This window comes from Castor canadensis, chromosome 7 (assembly GCF_047511655.1).
Source record: "Castor canadensis chromosome 7, mCasCan1.hap1v2, whole genome shotgun sequence".
NCBI lineage: Eukaryota > Metazoa > Chordata > Mammalia > Rodentia > Castoridae > Castor > Castor canadensis.
Genome location: NC_133392.1, coordinates 111723653 through 111738827, shown reverse-complemented (window position 1 = coordinate 111738827; position 15175 = coordinate 111723653). Strand labels below are relative to the sequence as shown.

At 34.4% G+C, this 15175-nt stretch overlaps 1 protein-coding gene across 13 annotated transcripts in view; it reads right to left on the bottom strand.

Annotated features, from left to right (window-relative positions):
- Dock7 (dedicator of cytokinesis 7) overlaps positions 1-15175 on the bottom strand; it is a 207473-nt gene that overhangs the window by 125477 nt on the left and 66821 nt on the right. For all 13 annotated transcript variants that reach the window (XR_012449875.1, XM_074079907.1, XM_074079908.1 and 10 more), the window contains exons 12-14: positions 14885-15027; positions 10098-10191; positions 8933-9095 (exon numbers count right to left, since the gene is read on the bottom strand). Coding sequence is in view for 12 of the 13 variants with exons in the window: in XM_074079907.1 (XP_073936008.1) it covers positions 8933-9095; positions 10098-10191; positions 14885-15027 (400 nt within the window). In the remaining variant the exon portion in view is untranslated. The remainder of the gene's footprint in view (positions 1-8932; positions 9096-10097; positions 10192-14884; positions 15028-15175) is intronic.

Genomic DNA, 15175 nt, shown 5'->3' with positions numbered 1-15175 from the left:
TCCATCTTTAATCCTACTCCTTCCTCATATTTAGTATTGATGGACGAATACAACCTTTATTCATCTTTCTTTCTCTGACCCTCAGACTTTCTGTCTACCCTCATGGACTCTTATTTTCCATGAATAAGTTGCCAAAATTTGCACACTCATAAGCATGTCTCTTTCCAGATCCCCACTTTGCTTTGCCTACCTATCATTTCTCCCTCTCTTTGACATCCTATAATAGCCTCAAATTCAGCATATGAAACACCAAATTCATCAGCCCAGACCATTTCTGTTGTCCTTTTTAATCCTTTCTCCCTCCATTTCTGTGCATTTTATCCTCTTAACTTCTTTATATCCATTAACACTACCATACGCCCAGTCACAGTCGCATGGAACCTGGAAAACATTCCTGGCTTTTCACTTAACCTTGTAAACAAACTCTCATGAATCATAAACCACCAAGTCAAACACGATTTTCTTTCTGGCAAGTCTGAGGGCCTCAGTTCAAACCCCAGTATCACCAAAAGAAAAAAATACACAATTTTCTTTCTAAATGCCTCAATCTATGTATCTTTTCTCAAGGCTGCCTTTAACCTCAAGTCCTGGATTATCTAAATACCCTTAGCTCCTAATTTTGTTTCTCTCCCCCTTAGTCTTTGTAAAAAAAAAAATTTATAATGACTACTTTGGCGTATTTCTTTCAAGTTTGTCTACTGAAGAAGTACAACTAAAGATAATAAATATCTATCCTTATAGGTTGTAGAGTTAATGGATAAGCTGAAATTTCTTTCAGGATCTTACCTTAAAACTTAGGATCTTATCTTAAAATTTCATATGAATTGTGTTTTACACTCCATCAATCTATTTTCATATAATAAGTTATTTTCCTCAAAATCTTCTAGGGTGAGGGGTAGAGGGAGGGACTGGGAGGGGGACAGGAGAGACAAATGGCCCAAACAATGTATTGCACATATGAATAAATGAATGCAGAAAAAAAATCTTCTAAAAAGTGATGCTCCTAAAAGATAAGTCATGCTTATCCTATGTACTTGCAGTATGGCATACAGCTATACCCTCACAAAAATGCATACTCCAATTAAAGGAACATAGGATCACAAAAGAAAATCCAAATCCCTTTGAAGTCTCTATAATCTAATCCCAATATTTTCCCAACACAAACCTTCTGCTCTAATCAAAATGATCTACTTTTAAACATCCCCTCTGGGCTTTCCGGATTCAAACCACGTTTTTTTTTTTTTTTTTAAATTTTATTGTTCATATGTGCATACAAGGCTTGGGTCATTTCTCCCCCCTGCCCCCACCCCCTCCCTTACCACCCACTCCGCCCCCTCCCTCTCCCCCCTACCCCCTCAATACCCAGCAGAAACTATTTTGCCCTTATTTCTAATTTTGTTGTAGAGAGAGTATAAGCAATAATAGGAAGGAACAAGGGTTTTTGCTGGTTGAGATAAGGATAGCTATACAGGGCATTGACTCACATTGATTTCCTATGCATGTGTGTTACCTTCTAGGTTAATTCTTTTTGATCTAACCTTTTCTCTACTTCCTGGTCCCCTTCTCCTATTGGCCTCAGTTGTTTTTAAGGTATCTGCTTTAGTTTCTCTGCATTAAGGGCAACAAATGCTAGCTAGTTTTTTAGGTGTCTTGCCTATCCTCACCCCTCCCTTGTGTGCTCTCACTTTTATCATGTGCTCAAAGTCCAATCCCATTGTTGTGTTTGCCCTTGATCTAATGTCCACATATGAGGGAGAACATACGATTTTTGGTCTTTTGGGCCAGGTAACCCTCACTCAGAATGATGTTCTCCAATTCCATTCATTTACCAGCGAATGATAACATTTCATTCTTCTTCATGGCTGCATAAAATTCCATTGTGTATAGATACCACATTTTCTTAATCCATTCGTCAGTGGTGGGGCATCTTGGCTGTTTCCATAACTTGGCTATTGTGAATAGTGCCACAATAAACATGGGTGTGCAGGTGCCTCTGGAGTAACCTGTGTCACAGTCTTTTGGGTATATCCCCTGGAGTGGTATTGCTGGATCAAATGGTAGATCAATGTTTAGTGTTTTAAGTAGCCTCCAAATTTTTTTCCAGAGTGGTTGTACTAGTTTACATTCCCACCAACAGTGTAAGAGGGTTCCTTTTTCCCTCGCATCCTCGCCAACACCTTTTGTTGGTGGTATTGCTGATGATGGCTATTCTAACAGGGGTGAGGTGGAATCTTAGCGTGGTTTTAATTTGCATTTCCTTTATTGCTAGAGATGGTGAGCATTTTTACATGTGTTTTTTGGCCATTTGAATTTCTTCTTTTGAGAAAGTTCTGTTTAGTTCACTTGCCCATTTCTTTATTGGTTCATTAATTTTGGGAGAATTTAGTTTTTGAAGTTCCCTGTATATTCTGGTTATCAGTCCTTTGTCTGATGTATAGTTGGCAAATGTTTTCTCCCACTCTGTGGGTGTTCTCTTCAGTTTAGAGACCATTTCTTTTGATGAACAGAAGCTTTTTAGTTTTATGAGGTCCCATTTATCTATGCTATCTCTTAGTTGCTGTGCTGCTGGGGTTCCATTGAGAAAGTTCTTACCTATACCTACTAATTCCAGAGTATTTCCTACTCTTTCCTGTATCAACTTTAGAGTCTGGGGTCTGATATTAAGATCCTTGATCCATTTTGAGTTAATATTGGTAAAGGGTGATATACATGGATCTAGTTTCAGTTTTTTGCAGACTGCTAACCAGTTTTCCCAGCAGTTTTTGTTGAAGAGGCTGCTATTTCTCCATCGTATATTTTTAGCTCCTTTGTCAAAGACAACTTGGTTATAGTTGTGTGGCTTCATATCTGGATCCTCTATTCTGTTCCACTGGTCTTCATTTCTGTTTTTGTGCCAGTACCATGCTGTTTTTATTGCTACTGCTTTGTCAAACCACTTTTCTACAATGCCAGTCCTTCCTGATTGGCTAGGTCCTATTTATACTTCAAGATGTATATAATCTTACTTCTTCCACAAATATCCTGGTAAACAGCGGCTCGTTTCTCTGAAATGGTGTGGCATTAGTGTTTATATTCCTCAAATGATACTTAATAAGTAAAGACAAAAAAGTAAACCTGGAATAGCATAATAAAAATTGTGAGAGGTATTAAAAACTCCAAGAGTATCAAACTTAGTCAATCCACTTGACTTTAGTAAGTTAATAGAAAATTTCTATTCTAAGAGTTTACTCTGAATCAGTATGAATTTGACTTATATCAAATATACACATTTCTCATTTCAGGGTCACCTCTTATAACACAGTCTATGCACACTCTCTCATCCTACAATCAGTATGTTTTCATACTTACATCCTTTCTTCCTAATAACAACTCACAGAAGTCAATTTATTCATTCATTTATCAAAAGACGCATTTATTAACCAATATTTATTGGTAAATACCTACTTTATGAAACTTACTTTAATTTGTACTCTTATGATATAGGAAAACCATATTTTCTTTATGTTTTTCCCCATCACTAACAACCACAAGCACTGCAGTTATTTATGCTCTCTTGAGTGTTTTTCTAACACTGCAATTTTGATGAGTGAAAAGAAAGTGATCAAACAATTGGCACTTTAACAAAGTCCAAAGTATTTTCAGCACAAATCAACTAGGGCAAAATTACTCAATTGGTGTGAAATGTGCAGTTTGAGGTCATAAAAGATTAACAATCTCCCACAAAAAACTTTCATAAAATGAGGTTTTAATGCCATTTTAGAAAATATAAAACAGAGTTAAGGATTCCACCTAAAACATAAGAACTGTTTTCCTAAATTCTAAAGAAAAAAAACAAGGTTTATTTGAAAGAGCAATAAGCTATAACTTTAAAGATTTATGGTTCTTGCTATTTATCTGAAAATAAGCAACCCAGGGTCAGTTTATACACTTATAAGACAAGAAGAAGAATAACCTGCCAAATTACTTTATGGGGCCATAATCATCAAGTGAGATACTCTATTTAAGTGACTTATGATTATAATATTTTAAACACACATATATACTGTCAAAACTGGGTCTTGGGTATCACTCCTCACATTCCTTTAAGTAAATATTTCCAAACTGAAAGCACTTTAATTTGCAGGATAGCTGACCAAAACTACTCTTTTCATAGTCTACTCCGACTTTAGAACTTTACTCCTTCCTTTGGGGAGCCAGAGGAAAAAAACTGCACGACCTCCAGATGAAAGCACCTAACATTTAACTTAAAAAAGAACACAAAACTTCCTATGTTAAAATGCTAAGAAATGGAGCTTTCAACTCAAGAACTTTTATAGTTAAAAATCAACTAGGACCAATAAGATAAAATAAAAATAAAAATTATATATCTAGGGTAATATCAAAATAGCAGAGTATGTGGCAGTGGCATAAAACATCAACACTAAAAACAAAGATCAATACTCTTTAAAGCAAGGGAACATAAACTTGAATGGAAAACAAATGCTCATTAAACTTTCAGTAACACTCTAATGAAATCTGTGCTTCCTTAAATTAAAAATGTAAGACACCAACAACAGAAGTATTAGGAATACATAAGAGTTTGTCATTAATTGAAATCATATTTATTTTATATAACTATTACAGGTATCTGAAAAATACTGTTGATGTTTATTATTTTTAAAATACAGTACTTTTACTTGTTCCTTCCTATTATTGCCTATACTCTCTCTTCAACAAAATTAGAGATAAGGGCAAAATAGTTTCTGCTGGCTATTGAGGGAGTGGGGGGGAGAGGGAGGGGGCGGAGTGGGTGGTAAGGGGGGGGTGGGGGCAGGGGGGAGAAATGACCCAAGCCTTCTATGCCCATATGAATAAGAAAACAATAAAAAAAAAACAGTAGTTTTTTACACTTAAGTTTAGATCTTGTTATTTAATTCATTAATAAGCATCACAACTTAAATAATTTGATAATTTTAAAACATTATTCAAAAAAAGGACCATAGAATTCACATATACAAACAATAAAATTAGGATTCAAGCTCCAAAGAGAGAATTACCATAATATAATAACCTAGTTTAAGAAATACATATCACTTAGCTCTTGTGTCATAACATAAACAGTACACATTTGCTTGGTCTTATTGGCCAACTTATTCCTAGAAACAAAAAAGATTAATTGGTATGTTATAAGTTTATTAAACAACTCAAGAAAAATACTGATATGCTTAAAATTATAAGGAGATCAAATAATATTACATTTGTTACTGTGGCTAATTTTCATCAAGTCCTTATCTGTTAGAGATACAGAATACAGGATTTACAAAGGCAATGATATGCCATCTATGTTTTGCTTCAAAGTACAATTTGGGGTTTTAAAAAAAAGACAAGGAACTTTAATTTCACTGTTTTCTTTACTTTTATATACGTTTGGAATTTTGAAGAATAAAAAGGTTAAAACTATTCAGATTACTTCACAGACACTTGATTTACTACAGTTTATTAAGAGATATATGGGACATATTCCTAACTGCTCCAGATAGGATCATATATCCTTTCTTTTTGTTTCTACACTGACAGACTACTGCATTTATTCTTACATTCTAGTAACACCTTATATGCTAGCTATAGTCTTAAAAAAAAAAAAACTGGATAGAAAAACAAAGATACAAAAGTTCAACAGGTGATTACAACTGGCTATTGTTGGGAAAGAGAGTAAATCTAACAATCCTGCCAAGAATATCATGTGCTATGTGGACATATCCCTTTAAAAAAAAAAAGTGGATGTCAATAAAACACAAGCATTTGTTCAGTTAGATGTACCTTAATCCAGTTCAGCTCAAATGTCACAGTGGTGGTCAAGTAACAATTTGGAACACAAGTAACATTGCATAGGATCTACTAACTAACTTTCAGATGATTTTGGATATTCAAAACAGGATTTTTTTTCCACCAATAAGAAAGAGTTCACTATTTGCTTAACATAATAAAACAACTGCTTACACCAGGACTTTTTCTTTTATTTATTTATTTATTTATTCATTGGCAGTACTGGAGTTTAAACTTGGGGCCTTGTGCTTAAATGGCAAGTGCTCTACCACTGGAGCCATGCCCCTAACCCACAATGGCATACGCATATATAATTAATACTAGTATGTATAACCAATAATTAAGACTTATTCTCAGACATTCTAAAAAAGGCAAAGTGAATCCAAATGAGTTACAAGATTATTATCATGACCCAGTATAACCATTCTGTTAGCAAACATTTATGGAATGTTCTATAAATTACTGATGATATTTATGTTAGCTATTGGCTGTAGAGGTTGTCACACATCCCTTTTATTATTCCAAAGTTATTTCTATCGATGCTAGTTTTCCTAGATATGCTAACAGGAGGCATTAGGTAGAATAAGTAAACTAAGAAATAAAAACATGAGAAATAAGACTCCCTTGAAAAAGGAATCTGAACAGAATTTCCAGGATAATAGTAAACAGGTTCCAAAATAACAACTGCACAGTACACCTGTGTACTAGAAACGTGGGAGAGGGCAAATAATTATCTCATGCATATCACTGTACAGAGTTTTAATAGCACATAGAAAAGTAGGGAAACAAAATCATGTTGCCACCGTAAGGAAAACAAATGCAGGAATAAAAATGATAGTAATCTACTTGGCTCAGATGTGAAAATAGTTTTATTAAATCACAAACAAAAATTAGCATCAATTAAATAAAAAAACTGGGATATAACTTTATTTGGATAACGAAAGTATGACAAGTGTATGGGTTATTTGTGGGAGAGGATATAAGAGCTGTATCATCGATAGCAGTCAAATGAAATTGTCTGAAATTGAAAATGACAGCACAAACATTGTTTAGAAATGAGGAGCAGAAAGTCGCCAGTGCTGATGCCAGTGATTGGACATCAGAATGGGGAACCTCTGGCAGAAGTAAAATGAAAAATCTCCATTTTAAATTTTAAGCCCTATTCTACTTCATGAATTTTAAGAATACTCATATAATTATGTTTGCAAAAATATAAAAATGTAAATAACAATGACAAATAGAAAAAATGAAAGAAAAGGCAACTCAAAGTTCCAATTTCTATTTTCTCTACCTCTGAAATAATTCAAGCAAAGGCAAGACAGATAAATGCACTTGGGGTGCTCTATCAGAAACTCCGCTACTAGATGAGTGTTAAAAACCTCTGAACTGTCCAATCCAATACTTGGACTGCATCATCAATTCTTATTCCATATACTTTTAAGTAGTGTCACATAAAATTACATTCAACTGAGAGAGACAAAAATGATCATGTAATTAAATATTATAACCCCAGATAAGAATACAAAGAAGGTAAAGACCTAGAGGAGTGAAATAGTGAACTTCTTAGGTAGGATGACAAGAGTAAGCCTCTCTAGGAAGTGACATCTAAGCAGATGTTTGATAAGGAACATGTGAAGTATGGAGAAAAATAAGAAAGGTAAAGAGAAAATCAAATGGAAAAGTCTTAGGTAGAATTGAATTTTGTTTGTTCAAGGATGAATAGAAAGGTTACTAACTCTAAAATGAAGTAAGGAAAGCAGACAGTAACAGTATATGTGAGCAGAGAAAGACAGGAGCCAGATAATGTATTATTTTAAATTCATTCTTTTTTCTGCTTACAATGGAAATCACTCATGGGTTTTAGAGAGAGGAATGGATGGTCTAATTTATAATGTTAAAAGACTTCTTCAGGTGTGACATCGAGAACTGATTAAGATAGGAGTAGAAATAAAATGACCAAATCAGAAAGGTGTAACAAAATCTGAAATCAGTAGCTGTCCAAAACAGTAGGCCCTAGCTTCACCTGGCTATTAAGCATTTGAAATGTGGCTCATCTGAACTGAAATGTGCTTAAAGTGTCAAACATAGTAGATCTTGAAAACAATAAAATATTAATTTTTTATATTTACTACATGTTAGAATGATAATATTTTATGTATACTGGGTTAAATAACAATTAAAACCACTGACCTGATTTTTTAATGTAACAACTATTAAATTTTAAATGACAAATCTGTTTCCTATTATATTTTTATTTGACTTATACTAAAATTTGGTGACTTATAACAGAATTTTAGAAGGGTACAAGTGGTAAGAAAGTACTGGATTCAGGATACAATTTGAAACTGGAGCCTATACAATTTGTTAGCCAAATAGAGTGGGGGTAAGGAAAGGAGAGAAATAATTATGATTCTGAGAACTTGAGCCTCAGACCTGGAAAATGGTAGTGAAATATATAAGGAAGGGAAGTCTGGGATGAAACTCAAAATTCTGTTTCAGAATGTTATCTCTGAGCTGCCTGCTAGATTTTTCGTCAAGTCATGGTGTTAGCATTCAAAAGAATACAAACACAACACACACACACACACACACACACACACACACACACACACACACACGAATGGCACCCCTGAAGTTGGGTAGTGTTCAGCCTGTTATATCTAACAACTTTGTGCCTAGTACTGTGTACATATTATATACTCAACAAATATTATTAATTATTACTGCAGACAAATTTGATTCATGTGTAATCCTAGATTCTGCTAATAACAAACACTTGAGAAACTATTATAATTAGAAGTTCAAACATTTTAACACCAACAGCTCAGGAATCAAATGTCAGCCACCATCACATTAAATGCGATGTTTCACAATATTTTTAACCTTTCTATCCCTCGAAATCAAGCATCTACCCCAAACTATGCAAATGAAATAAGACAATGGATGTAAGGTAATTAACACTGTACCTAGCACATAGTAAAAACTTATTACATGAAAGTATTAATAAAATTGTGCACTAAGAGATGGAATAAATGACAAAGTACATTACAGTTTTGAAGAATTTCATTCTAATTCTATTTTAATATAAAATATCCAATATTTTTTGTTCAGAATTATAATATCTTACCTGTAAGTAGTGTTTGGAACATAAACATCCCTGGCAGGAAACTCTAAAATTTCTCTGGTAGGTCTGACTCTACTGTCAGGGTAAAGTTTCACTTGAAGTAGCTCCGGGGTTAGGCAATAATGGGGATTTTCAGGTGCAGGAGAAATGTCTATCTTCAGCTGAGCTGCATATTAAAATATATTATAAAAACATGTAAACATTACATATAAAAACCCTATGATTGTTACAGCTTGGATCTGAAACATCCCCCAAAGGCTCATGGCTTTGTGGCCATCCTGTGGCACTACTAGAAAGTATGGCCTAGTGGGAGGAAGTTAGGTTAACAGCAGACAGCCTTGAAGGGGATATTGGGACCCTGGCCCATTTCCTTCTCTCTCTGTTTCCTGGGCACCAAGAGGTAAGCAGCTTTGCTCCACGAAGTGTTTTTTGCCTTGATGTTCTGCCTTACCACAAGTCCTAAAGCAACAGAGTCAACCAAACCACACACTGAAACCTCTGAAACTATGGGCCAAAATAAATCCTTCTTCCTTTTAAGTTGATCAGATAATTTGTCACCATGACAGAAAGCTGACAGACACAAACATAAAAATATTTTTGGAAGGATTTAGATCCATTTTGCAAGTCTTGGAAGAAAACTACAGAAATCAAATTACTACCATCTCATACTAAACACTCAAACTTAAAAGTTATTTTTACACCCATAAATGCATGTGAAATAACAAATGCTTTATGAATGACAAATTTGATTCATGTAAAGGAGCAAAGAAAAGAAGAAAAGACAGAAAGGGAGCTAGCATAGACACAAGCCCACATTTCAAGGTTTAATGATTTAATTTTGACTTGGCAGACATTGAACAGTTTTGCTCTAGACGGCTTGCTCCAAACATAGTATGAATCAGTTTCTGAATATTTACCATTCCACATGTACTTTTTCCCTCTGAAAAATAACACAATATTATTCATTATTTTCTTTTTAGAACTCAAATTATCAAGGGTCCTGAATCCTGAATCCAAACTATTAGACCACATGTCACTTAAAGAGATGAAAAAGACTAACAAGCATTGAGCACAGCAAAATGTAAAGGCCAGGTAAGATAAAAAGGAATACATAATTACAAACAATATTTTAGTGACGATAATTATGTCACTCAAGATTTTTAAATACCTGTTATAGGTCTCAGCCTCCTTAAGACAGAGGATGGCCTTCTCATATCCGCAAGGAATTTGTACAGATCTTCATCACTTAAACGGTCTCCTTCCTGATTTCAATGATAGAGAAGAAAGTATTTGACAAAACAACTACACTATATAGGAAATATATTTATATTTTTGCTAAAAAGCATGTACTTCTGTCTACAAAGTAGTCAGAATCAAAAATTAATGTTATAAGTATAAATATCTTCCTGACTTATTTTCTTTTATGTTTTCAAATTTTACTAAGATTTATGAGACTACTATCACTTTATTTTATGTTATTTATTTATGGTCCATTATTCATGCCTATAAAGCATCACAGAACACCATAAAATATACACAACCAATACAAGTTAAGAGGCACATAAAAAGGAAAAACAAAAATACAGACATAAAACAGAACCGAAAAGCAGACTAATGTAAAAACATGAGAGAATTATAAATTTGTTACTCTTTAGTTCACATTTGTCTTTTCAACTTTATATTACCAAATTGCATACATGTAAAATCTGTATGGCTGGCTACATTTTTTACAAAAAGAAGTAAGAAAAATATTGCTGTTAACAAAATCACAACTATCCTGGTATTAACATCCGAAAGAAAACTCCAAAATGCATCAATCAGTGAGGGGAGGGAAGAACCATATCTAAATAATATGAAATTTTCAGTTTGTTAATATTGTCTCCTTTTTTCTTACACTTAAAATATCTAGGGTTTATTTTCTTTTTTATTAAGAGAGTTGATCATTAATCCAATTAACCACTTTTAACAATTTATTGTCATGTTTCAATATTTCATACTATCTTATTTGTTAATGAACATATTTGAGGCTACTTTATAGTAGTAAATTTCACCTTTAGCTATATCCCATTTGTTTGTTATTATATTCTAAACAGGAGACAGAACAGATCTCCCTTTATCCCACTATTTGGGAAAATGATTCATAATTACTATCATTTTTTGTTAATACCCCTAAAATAGTTTTTACTTTTACTGAGTTATGGTTAGAGAATGTGACTTCATGAAGTTTTTCAATGACCTAATATGATTAATTTATTATTGTAAATGTCCCATTAGCTGCTGTACCAGTATAATCTCTTCTTCTTTTGTATAGAATATAGATCTTTAGCCTTACTCATAACACATTCACATTATCTCTGGGCTTAATTATTTCTGTTTAGTTAACATATTAAATTTTATTACTGGCCTCCATGCTTTAGGCCCTGTCTGTTTCCATGTCTTTTGCTGGGTGGAGCTTAATTCTCTTTCCTAAGCTCAATCATGTTACTTGCTTTGGCCAATGAGAAAACATGATGCAAACTGAGACTTAGAAAGAATGTGCACAAATTAGATTGCCCCCTCTCTAAAATTTGTGCCACTAGCTAGAAGATGAGACATACTGAGAGTCTTCTCAGTAGAAGTCAATCTAGCTGATCTCAGCCAACCTGTGAACATGTAAACGAGCCTAGATCACAAGTTGACACTCCCTCTACAACATTGCTTATTTACTGCCATGCACTTCTGAGCTTATCCACCTATCAATGTGTAAGACAAATGTCTTTAAAACTACTGTGAGTTTAATTTTTGTTTTAAAATCTGCACGTATTTCTAATAATTTTGGCTTGATACATTTTAAATCCCTACATAAACACTCATGGTTACTATAACATCCCACCTATGGATAGTAATCACTCATAAACTAGGTTGGGAGGACAGTTTCTGTACTTCATTTAAGAGAAATTTGAGCCTTGAATTCCACTTCAAAAAACTGCTTTCTCTGCATTTCCTTAATATGCATTTGTGTGATACATAATTTTCTAGCTATTAAAAATACTTATAAAAATATCAGGGTACATGGCTCAAGCCTGTAATCCTAGCTACTTGGGAGGCAAAAGCAGAGAGGACTGCAGTTTGAGGCCAGCCCCAGCAAAAAGTTTTGAGACCCCATCTCAAGCAATAAAAAGTTGGGTGTGGTGGTGCACACCCCTGTCATCCCAGCTACACAGGAAGCATAAGTAAGATAGTAGTCCAAGCCAGCCTGGACCCCATCTGAAAAATAACTAAAGCAAAAAGGGGTGGGGGAGTAGGTGAAGTGGTAGAGTGCCTGCCTAGTAAGTGTGAGGCTCTGACTTCAACCCCAGTACTGTCAAAAAAATAAACCCTATAAAAAATAGTACATGCATATGGCTAAAAAATGTTTTTAATATAGAACTGTATAATGTAAACTGCAAATGCTTTCCATTGCTCTGTATTTCTAGCAATCATTTAAGTTTTCATAGCACTTTGTACTGGTGTCCAGTTACCAGTACTCATTGCACAATAGGGTTATTAAAATTAAGAAAAATGAACTGTACATTTCAAAAATGATAAAGAAAGTATATTAAGGACAGGCACCAGTGGCTCATGCCTTTAATCCTAACTACTCAGAAGACAGAGATCAGGAGGATCACAGTTCGAAGCCTGCCCAGGCAAATAGTTTGTGAGACCCTATCTTGAAAAAAACTCATCACAAGAAAGGGCTAGGAGTGGCTCGAGGTGTATGCCCTGAGTTCAAACCCCAGTACCACAAAAAATAAAACAAAAAAAGTAAAGTTTTCACAATAAAGAAATGATAGGTCTAGCGGTGTGGCTCAAACAGTAATTTGAGTAGTAATACTGAGTTCTGACCCACTGCCACCAAAAGAAACAAAGCAAAACAAACAAATGACATATGCTGAGGAGACAGATATGTTTAAACTGATTTAAACATTAGGCAACGTATACATGTAACAAAACACCATTTTACCATTAATATGGACAATTTGTATGCTTTTTATTATCAGTTAAAATACACTTAATTTAAATTTTAAAAATAATGTCTGTACTCAAAAAATATTTATTGGACAAATAGGAAAGGGGTGGATGGCTTGTTGACTTAAGTATACAGTACCAGTTCAATGGTACAGCAGGTTGAAGAAATGAAAAGAAACCTGTGCAAATAGTAGAAATGACATGCAACGGGAGCAGTAAAGAGAAAGGGTAATGATATATCTGCAAGATTGTGCATCAGATAAAATTTTTTTTTAAATGTTGAGTAAGACAAATCTATACCACTGGCTCCATCCCTGTATTTGGCCTATTACTTCATCCAAGTAACACTCACTATAGCCTTCTTTAGACCTTGCTTTTACTACGGTCTATAATAAAAAGACCCTTACCACTTCAGAGCTTATTACCTGCTTCCCGCCACCCCCCCCCAATCTGAGCTGCTGCCTAAAGGGGATCAAATTAACCCTCAGGTTAACCCCTCAGAAGAAGGAATTTTGAGATAATTCTTAATATTTTCCTTTAATTTGCTCCAAAATACATGGTTGGTATACTTCTCCAGTTTGTCACATTAATGCAAGTTTTTTCCCTTCTACTTTTTCTTCTTCAGCGTAGTAGGATTTGAATTCAGGGTCTTGTATTTACTATGCAAACACTCTGTCACTTCAGCCATGCCTCCAGCCCTCTCCCCACCTTTATGTGATTCTGGCCATCTGCTGTTCACTTCTGACAGACTTTTCAACATTTTCTGCTCTTGACTCACAGTATGAAATCCACTGCAAACATTTATACATATATGTCATAAATATATATATAATCACACAAATGCATTGCTCTCTGAAGCAATATTTAACCTCAATATGTGCAATACACTATAATTTTTTCTATTCCACTTTATTGTTTTTGTAAGCTCGCTGTTATCTACTAAACTGATTTCCATTACTACAAACAGGTAACAGATGACATCTGAAAAGCACTGATTTGATATGAATTACAAAGAACAGACTTGCAAAAAATAAAATACATTTTTTTTGAGGAGTGGTGGTAGTACTAGGGCTTGAATTCAGGGCAATGTGCTTGCTAGCCAGGCAATCTACTGCTTGAGCCACATCTCTAGCATGGAGATAGGGTCTTATTTTTTTGCCAAGACCCGCCACAATTCTCCTATTTTACACTTTCGGCCATAGTTGGGATGATAGGCAAGCACCACCATGCCCAGCATTTTTCCATTGAGGGGACTCTCAAACATTTTTTCCCAGACTGACCTGGAACAGTAATCTCCCCATCTCAGCCTCCCACATAATTCTGGATGGCAGAGGCACACCATTGTGCCCAGCTATGGTTGAGGTAAGGTCTCAAGAAATTTTAGCTGATTAGCCTCAAACCACGATCCTCCCCATCTTAGCTTCCCAGGTAGCTAATATTACTGGCATGAGCCACCAGTGCCTGATGAAAAGAAAAATATCTTTGATGAAAAAAACCTTTTGGATATACAAATTCACCTCTTAAAAACACTGACAGCATTTTAGCACGGAAGTGCACTACTGGGGTCTAAAAATTCTATTGCACGTACCACAGATAAAGTAGTTTAAGTTAGAAAAACTTGTGTTGAGAAGATAGATGAAAGCACTCTCACTCACTCAGGAAATTCAGAAATCAATGTTTAAGAAAAGTTACACTATTACAATCAAAAAACAAAATATAGGTGTGAAAGACTAATTTTGATGCCTTGATAATGTCAGAGTCAACATTTAAATAAATCTAATGACAAAATAGCAGATAATATCAATTATTTCTTATTTTTAGAGTCTTATTATTCCTTGCATTTTATTCTTAAAGTTTTAAAAATTCTTAAAGTTAGACTCATAAGCATGTACAATTACTACTCTTCTAAAACTAAAAGAAACTTATTTACAAACATCTCCCCAGAATTCCTACATGACAGAACAATACCTGCTTAAAAAAATTTGTCACTGTGAGAGTGGCAGGTCGAAAGCTGGTCAAGTTGCAAGCATCATCTCCACTTGTTGTCCTTTCAAGTGATCGTCTACCAACAATACTAGAATTCCTTCTCTCTGACCAAGACCCTTTTCGCTCTATCAAGGGAAAAAAATAAGGTATTCATTTTCATAAAATTTAAAATTTGTTTTAAATCATCTTTCCAAACATAAGAAAGAATCCACCAAAGTTGAAAATTATATATTCAGTATATGATTATACTAGAAGAATTTTACTTATAGGGAA